Genomic DNA, 8,150 nt, shown 5'->3' with positions numbered 1-8,150 from the left:
CAGAAGAGAGTGTCAGATCCCCTGGAGTTACAGACAGTTGTCAGCCACCATTTGAGTGCTGGGAGCTGAACCTGGGTCCTCTGGAAGAGCAGCCAGTGCTCATAACCGCTGAGCCATCTATCCTGTGTTTAAACAAGTCATTCCAGTGTGTATGATACACATAAAGTCTGAGGGTCACTGGATTTGAAACTTCCAGAACATTCAGAGAAGAAAAAAGATGTAACTCTGTGTAAGGTAGAACCAAGTTTATTAATGACAGCCTTTATTACAATCACTCTCAAGTGTAAAAAATAAATGGTGATTAAAATTGAGAACTCACTTGGGCTTGCTGTTTGGCCTTTCACTGGATGTGCCACAGGGTAGGGATCTTGCCTGATTCTGAATCAACTGGCCAGATGCAGTTCACTGGCGAATGAGGAGAATGAGGTAATAAGACAGAAGTGCCAATGGGCACATGAGTGTCCATTTGGGAGGTCACAAACGACAGCTGTGGTGTGGATGGGGTGAAGTCACATAACCTCACATCCAGGTACAGAAGGAACATCTCTACCTATACAACACAAACACATACATGCAGAGACGCACACACCCAAACTGCGGAGACAAGACTTTACAGGAATGTCTGCCTTTTCTCTGTGCAGACTGATGCGTCCATCAGCCACGGCGATGTGTGTAGGGCTGAAATAGAAAACTGAGCTAAATTTCCACCAAGAATGCTAGCTGGCAAATGTGTCACTGTTGTCACCGAGGCTTGTTATTTTCCCAGCGTCCCACAAACTAAAGTCTGTTCCCCAAGAGAGCGACATCGAGGGAATACCAGCTTGATGAAAATCTGGGGCCAAAACCCACCCCTCCCACTGGGCACTGGAGCAGGAGCCCAGAGACGACTTTCTATCATGCATCACAGCCCTGGCTGAGCCTGGTACATGCCCCTCCAGAGCACTTGTGCTTTGTCACCACCCTGAGGCTGCCTCAGCAAGGACAGAGAGCTGGCCATGCACTATACTAGGCTTTGTTTTACATATATATACATATACATATATATATATGTATATGAAAACCAAAACTGCAGGAATGAAACAAACAAAAACATCTCATTAAATGCTTTTTGATGGCGTTGACTCTGCTTCGGAATTGGTTTTTATTCCATTCAGTGAGGAGGATGGGGGAGGGTGCAGAAACCAAACTGGATGCTGGGAGAGAGGGTGAACCCAACCCCTGGGAGCGTTTCCAGGGCATGGCAAAGACCTTCCCAGTCAGGCTGGGATACCATGCCACAACCTCCTAAGGCCCAGGAACCTATGAAATAAAGGCTGATTGGCACTTTCAAATGTCCACTGCAAAGGAATGTGGTGGTTTCAGAGTCTCAGGTCATGCAGGCTAAGATCATATAAAAAATTAATATTCAAGCTAAGAAAACATTTTAAAATTTAAGAGGGATTGTATCATAGCTGTTGGTTTGGGGGAGACAAAAAAACCAAAACAAAACAAAACAAAAAACCAGAAAACAAAAACAAAACCCAACACCATGAAGAATATTTCAGAATTTCCAAAGAATTCAATCACTAATTTGTTACGGTGGGGTGAGGGAGTACTTAATTAATGCCTCTCATTGATCTCATTTTCTCCTTGGATTTCACTGATAAAGCTCAGGCTGGGCTACTTAGAAAAAGATCAGTCCCACTAAAATAGGACATCAAGAAGTCTCCTCCATCCTAGCTGGGTGCACTTAGGCTACACTTCCCTCCTGAAGAGACCTCCAGGACAGTACATGTGCCGCCTGCATGACCTGACCATCCTCTCTCAAAATCTGAACCACAGGGGAGCTGTTTTCTTTGCCAGAGGATATTTGCAACAGTTTCTTGAAATGTGAATGGAGAGATTTCAAAACACCCAGCCCTGGGGGTGAGGGGCTAAGTTTTAGCCAAGATGCACAACAGAGAACACAAGGTTACCCCTCCCAGGAATGACAGGAATAGCACTGCGTCTCCCAGCTGTCGGTGTTCTGTGGTGTTCAGCACTGTATTCTCCACAAACAAGGGCATGCAGTACCCACCCTCCCCCTTGTGCCTTCCTGTAGAGTACCCATCAGTCCATCAATTCATGGCTACAGTAGAGATTCACGGCACAGCGATTTTCACACTGTTTTTTTCTTTTTTTTAAAAAAAGTTCTGTCAGTGAGCAGCATTTCCCAGTTTTAACCCCACAGAGAGCAAGTTCTTGGCGCTCCATTAGGTGGGACTTCAGGAGGCCTCTGTGATTAGGTCCCTACAGATGGACATCTGGCACAGGGAGGGCCAGCAAGGGGGTCAGTCCAGTGTCTTGCAGCTCTGGTCACAGGGGTCTACCAGCTAGCCCTGACAGCTTCAATATCACTCACCAAATTCTGTGCCAGGCATATTCCAAATATCTAAGGAAGGAAAGAAAAGTGAGTCAGATAGTGGAATTCAAATTCTTTTGGCTTTTCCTTATCCACTGAGTCGATTAAAATTTATTTTGTTTTATTTTAATTTTGTGTATGAGTGTTTTGTCTGCACACATATAAATGCACCATGTGTGTGCAATGCCCACAGAGGCCAGAAGAGGGTGTTAGATCCCCTGGAACTGGAGTTATGGACAGTTGTTAATTGCCATGTGAGAACCAAACCTGGGTTGTAAGAGCAGCTAGTATTCTTAACCACTGAGTTATCTCTCCAGCCCCCTGTAAGCTGATTCTTAAATTGAGAATATGGGCTGAGGATGTAACTCAGTAGGTAGACTGCCTGCCAAATAGCATGCATGAAACCTTGGGTTTGAGCCCCAGCACCACATAAAACCAGTGTGGCAGCATACTCCTGTAATCCCAGCACTTGGAAGGTGGGAGGCAGGAAGATCAGAAGTCATCCTCCGCTACACAGCAAGTTTGAGGCCAGCCTGGGATACATGAGACCTGTTTCAACAATAAGACAGAGAAAGAGAGTGACAGAGAGACACAAAAGAGAGAACATACTTTAAAACTCATAATTTTAGCATGACATGTGATAGGGTTAGTACATTCACAAAGCTTTAAGATGCTATCTAATTATAGAACATGTTCATTACCCTCAAGGTCATTTCCAACCTTCCCCTTCTGTCTTTATGGATTTGCTTATTGTGGATATTTCATAGAAATGGCATCATACAACATGTGGTGTCTATGCCTTTTTTCGTGTAGCAAAATGTTCTCCAGGTTCATCCACAGGAACCAGTAGTTCATTCCATTTGGGGAGAGGCAAAGGAAGCAAGGGAATTGTTCTTGTTCAAATGTGAAAAGTCTACCACAAGTTCAAGAAGTTCATGGGTTTGATCACTTGGTTCCCAGCTAGTGGCACTGCTTCAGAGGGTCGTAGAACATTTGGGACTCTGTCTCAGTGAGCAGACACGGGTTGCTAGGGGCAGCTGCTTCTGAAGCGTGTTGGGCAGCAGGCCTTGCCTACCATGCTGGACTATATTTTCTGAACACTTTTCTCCCTTGTTCTGCAAGATCACAATGGTATAAATAACCAAATTTGTTTATTTGAAGGAGTGGCACAAATTAAAGGACTTAAGTGAATGTTTTGGCATGCTTATAGAAAGGATAACCCCAACATGCATACCCTTGCCTTCATGACCAGAGAAGTCACCTGCGTCTATAGATAGCCAGTTTAAGGGTCAGCTCTTGTCTCTGTCTCCCAGAGTGTGCTGCTCAAAGACATTCTGCTATGACAAATTCAGGGCTCCTTTCTTGCACAGGTTGGTTGCATGGCCACTCAGTCGTCCCATGGATTTCACCTGCTCACTCAGGTAATAAGTCTTGAAATCACACAAGCAGGGATCGTTTTGTTAGTGGCCAGGTTGTGAGGCTGCAGTACTGGCTGACCCATGCTTTTCTCTGGGAGGACAGATCCACGTGCTGCCATGGGTCCTGCTCTCCCAGTTGTGGCCAGGGTTTTGATGTGCTGAAGACTCTGCCACTTCATGGGTTCTGCGACTTCATCAGCTAGGGATGAGACTAGGGATCCACATCCACAAGATCAGAGTGGGAAACGCAGGAGATAGAGCACCAGGCTGCTAGGGCGGTGTGTCCTGGTGGTAGTTCTGAGAGGGTTGTCACAGGGTTGGCTGAGGAGAGCCAGAGGTGGGAATGGTGACGACCTCGGGGTACTCCAAAGGCACTGTAAAGATATGACGAATGGCTGATTCTGAGTGGTTGGCTCAGATGGAGGACAAGTGCTGGGCTCCATATAAAAGCTGCTGAAGAAGACATGCCAACTCTTACAAAGAAATGTTCAGGCAGTTTGCTCTACTTGTACTTCTGTTTTGCTTTGTTTTATTGCGTAGCCCAAGTTGTCATCATTGTGCCTCTGCCTCCTTAGGGCCGAGGTTAGGTTTGGGCCCCCACACTTAGCCAGTTCATTCTTCTTTGATGACTGAGTACTAATCCTATTGTATTTATGGACTTCATTATTTAAATCTATCAGTTGATGGATTTTGCAGTTTCCAGTTTTTGCTGCTTTGAACATTTGTGTGCAAGTGTTTGGGTGAATGTATTTTAAAAAATTATTATCATTTTAAATATTTTATTTATTATTTTTATTTTATGGGTATGCATGTAATTTTCTGCACACAGGTAAGTGCAACCGTGTCGTGCAATGCCCGTGGAGGTCAGAAGAGCCTGTCAGATCCCCTGGAACTGGAGTTATGGATGGCTGTTAGCTGCCATGTGGGTGCTAGGAATTGAGCCCAGTCCTTTGCAAGAGCAGCCAATGCTCTTAACTGAGCCATCTCTCCAGCCCCCATGGGTGAATGTATTTTTTTCATTCCTTTTTGCTCAAATTTATGGAAAATTTCTGGGTCATATGATAACTCTACATTTACTTTTTTTTGTTGTTTGTTTTTGAGACAGGGTCTCTCTGTAGCCCCAGCTGGTCTGGAACTCAATATGCAGACCAGGCTGGCCTCAGTCTCACAGCAGGTGCATCACCAGCCTCTGCCTCCCAAGTACTGGGACTACAGGCAGGCACCACCACAGTTGGCTTACATTTACTTTTTGAATGTCATACTATATTCAAAGCGGCTGAACCATTTCTATTCCCTCCAGCAATGTGTAATACTTTGGTCCACATCCTCACCAACACCTGTCTCTTTTACTATAGCCACCTAGTGGTATGCAATGGTATCTCACTATAGTTTTGATGTGGAGTTTTCTTATGACTCATGATGTTGGCATCTTTTCATAGGCATATGAGTCATTTCTATCTTTGTTAGAAAAATATCTCCTGAGATCCTTTGTTCATTTTAAAACCGAGTCTTATAGGCAGCCCAGGCTGGCCTTGAATTCACAATTCACTCAGTAAACACCTAGTGCAGGTGTTCACCACTGCACCTGAGTTTTCTGTTGTTTGGTGTATATGTTTGTGTGTGTGTGTGTGTGTGTGTGTGTGTGTGTGTGTGTGTGTGTGTGTGTGAATTTTAGATATTAGACCTTTCTAAAAAATATTTTATTTTTGTTTTATGTGTAGAGTGTATTGCTTGCTGTATGTAAATGCACCCAAGTCACACAATGCCCCAGGAGGTCAGAAGAGGTCATCAGATCCCCTGGAGCTAGAGTTACAGATGGTTGTTAGCTGTTATATGGGTACTGGGAATTGATCCTTGGTCCTCTGCATGAATAGCCAGTACTTTTAATTGCTGAGCCATTTCTCCAGCCCCTGATATTAGATCTTTTTAAGGTAAAGATTTATAAATATTTTCTGTTTTGTGAATGACCTTGATGTCATCGTTTTTAATGCATAAGTTTAAATTCTGATAAAGTTCCACCTATTCATGTTTTATTTGGTGGTTGTATTTTTGCTATCATAGGATCTGAGGAAACTGCAGAACCCAAAGTCCCAAAGGTTTATGTCAGTGTTTTCTTCACAGCTCTGGCTTTTATATTGAGATTTGTTTGTTTGTTTTTGTTCACTGAGAGAGGGTCTGACTACCACAGCCAGGCTGGTCTTGTACTCTTAAGTGACCCTCGTACTCCAGTCATTTGAATAGCTAGATTACAGGTGTATACCACCACACTTGTCTAAATTTGAGTCTTCGATCTATTTTTTTAAATTATTTTAGTTAATTTGCTACTTTCTGCTTGAGTTTTTTGTTTTTGTCTTTTTGAAGCAGGGTCTCCTTGTAGCCCCAGCTGTCCTGGAACTATGTAGACCAGGCTTGCCTCAAACTCACAAAGATCTGCCTGCCTCTGCCTCCCAAGTGCTGGGATTAAAGGCGTGCACCACCATGCCCGGCTTGAGTCTTCAATCTATTTTAAGTTAATATTTATAGGAGATAGGGGTCTAAGATCTATTCCTTTACAAAGAGAAAACCAGTATTCCCAGCACCATTTGTTGAAAAGATTATCTCCCTCTCCTGTTGTTTTTGCCTTATCAAAGCTCATCGAAGTTCTGTCTGGAATTGAATTCCACTTATCTATAATGGCTAACCTTATGTGAATACATGCTAGCTTGAATCCCGTAACTTTTTGTTAAGTTTTTAATTGGGAAATGTGAATGGAGAAATCTTTGTTGTTCTTTTCCAAATTGGTTTGTGTACTCTGGCCTCTTGTGGTTCTACGTGAATTTCTGGATTAGCCTGTCCATTATTATGAAAGAGGCACGGACTGCACAAAAACTCTAGATCAGCGTGAGCAGCAGTGCCATTTGAACATTATGCCTTACAATCTGGAAGCACAGGGTGTCTTTCTGTTTACTTAAGACTTTTTTCATTTCCTTCAACTCTTGCCTGCTTGTGACCGTCCAAGGAAAATATCACATCAACATGAAGACTCAGCTCCTGAGACCTCCCAGGAAAAAAGGCTGGCGCCTTTCCCTCACTAGTGCTTTGGCAAGCTGGTCCAGAGAGATGAAGGGCACCAGAATCTCTGCAACTCCCAAAGCCTGAGGTCCACTCTGAGCAGCCATGTCTACCCCAGATATCACAATGGAGTCCTCCAAGTCCATGGAAGCAATGGCATGCCAGCCAACAGCCTGTGACCCGAGCAACCTCGCCCTGGTGAAAAGGAAAAAAGGTTTCCTAGCATGTTTCAGGATCTAAAATCAGACCTTGAATAAAACACAAATCCAATAGTTTCAGTCTGTTGGCGGGACCGCCAATGTGTCTGAAAAGCTATGGCACTGAGGAAGCTAATCACAGCTCCCGTCCTGGCAAGGGCTCTCCTGAGCACCACTGTGTGAGCACCATTAAAAACACTTGCCTTACCTGAAGCAATGCAATGCCTATGAAAATACCGGCCACGATGGTTAAATTGTCCTGGAGCCACTTCTCAAACTGGGGCACACAGCCTTTCGTGTAGATTACGATCTGCTGGTCAACTTCCTTCACAAGGGAAGAGGAGAGCAGAATGTCACAGATACAGTCCCTGTGCATGCGCAAAAGCTCTTCCAAACACCCTGTGTGCTAAGCTGCAAGGGCAGCTTCCACTTACTGGTTTTTGCCTGGCATCATAGCCACACTGAGTGTTGATGACATCTTCCTGGTGAAGAAAAGAAGAGAAAAGTGAAACTCATTCTTGTTAAACAGAAAGCCCATCTAGGAATGAGCAGAAGATCCTGCAAAATGGCAGTGGTAGAACCCGATGAGGTCACACAGACCACAGCATTATGTTAAATATGTCATGAACATTAAATGCCACGTGCTTACTAGAACAGTTTCAAAAGTATGTATTAAAAAATTCATTCCCTTAGAAATGAGGAAAACTGACGCTCAGGGAATATAGAATAGTGAATCACTATGCAGGGGGCTCAAGATTCAAAATACTGCTGATTCAAGAAGCTACAAAGGTTTAGAGAACTGGAGACACAGGCAAAAGAACAAACTTAAAGGATACAGTGACTATCTTAATTTGTACTTTTCTGGAGACTTCTATTTTTTTAATGTGTATGAGCATATGGCCTGCATGTGTGCAAGTATACCTGTGTCATGCCGTGCAATGTCCACGGAGGTCAGAGAGGGCATCGGATCTGGAACTAGAGTTACAGATGGTTGTTAGCTTCCATGTGGGGTGCTGGGAACTGAACCTAAGTCCTCTGGAAGAGCAGCCAGTAAGCCAGTACTTTTAACTGCTGAGCCATCTCTCCAGCCCAACTTCTACTTTT

The 8,150-nt window shown here is 44.0% G+C and overlaps 1 protein-coding gene across 6 annotated transcripts in view; it reads right to left on the bottom strand.

The window, feature by feature from the left end:
• Nucleotides 1–230: 230 nt before the first annotated feature.
• Tspan5 (tetraspanin 5) overlaps nt 231–8,150 on the bottom strand; it is a 182,230-nt gene continuing 174,310 nt past the window's right edge. For 3 of the 6 annotated variants that reach the window (XM_029560218.1, XM_029560219.1, XM_029560220.1), the window contains 3 exons: nt 7,481–7,528; nt 7,255–7,371; nt 2,417–4,172 (listed from right to left, as the gene is read on the bottom strand). In XM_029560218.1, coding sequence (XP_029416078.1) covers nt 4,032–4,172; nt 7,255–7,371; nt 7,481–7,528 — 306 coding nt within the window. In that variant the 3' untranslated portion in view covers nt 2,417–4,031. The other 3 variants (XR_001872271.1, XM_008826180.2, XR_003848351.1) reach the window with 2 other exon arrangements.

The sequence above is a fragment of the Nannospalax galili genome, unplaced genomic scaffold (genome assembly GCF_000622305.1).
Source record: "Nannospalax galili isolate Female #2095 unplaced genomic scaffold, S.galili_v1.0 scaffold189, whole genome shotgun sequence".
Classification (NCBI taxonomy): Eukaryota; Metazoa; Chordata; class Mammalia; order Rodentia; family Spalacidae; genus Nannospalax; species Nannospalax galili.
The sequence above is the reverse complement of the archived record's forward strand: the minus strand, read 5'-3'. Positions and strand labels throughout refer to the sequence as shown.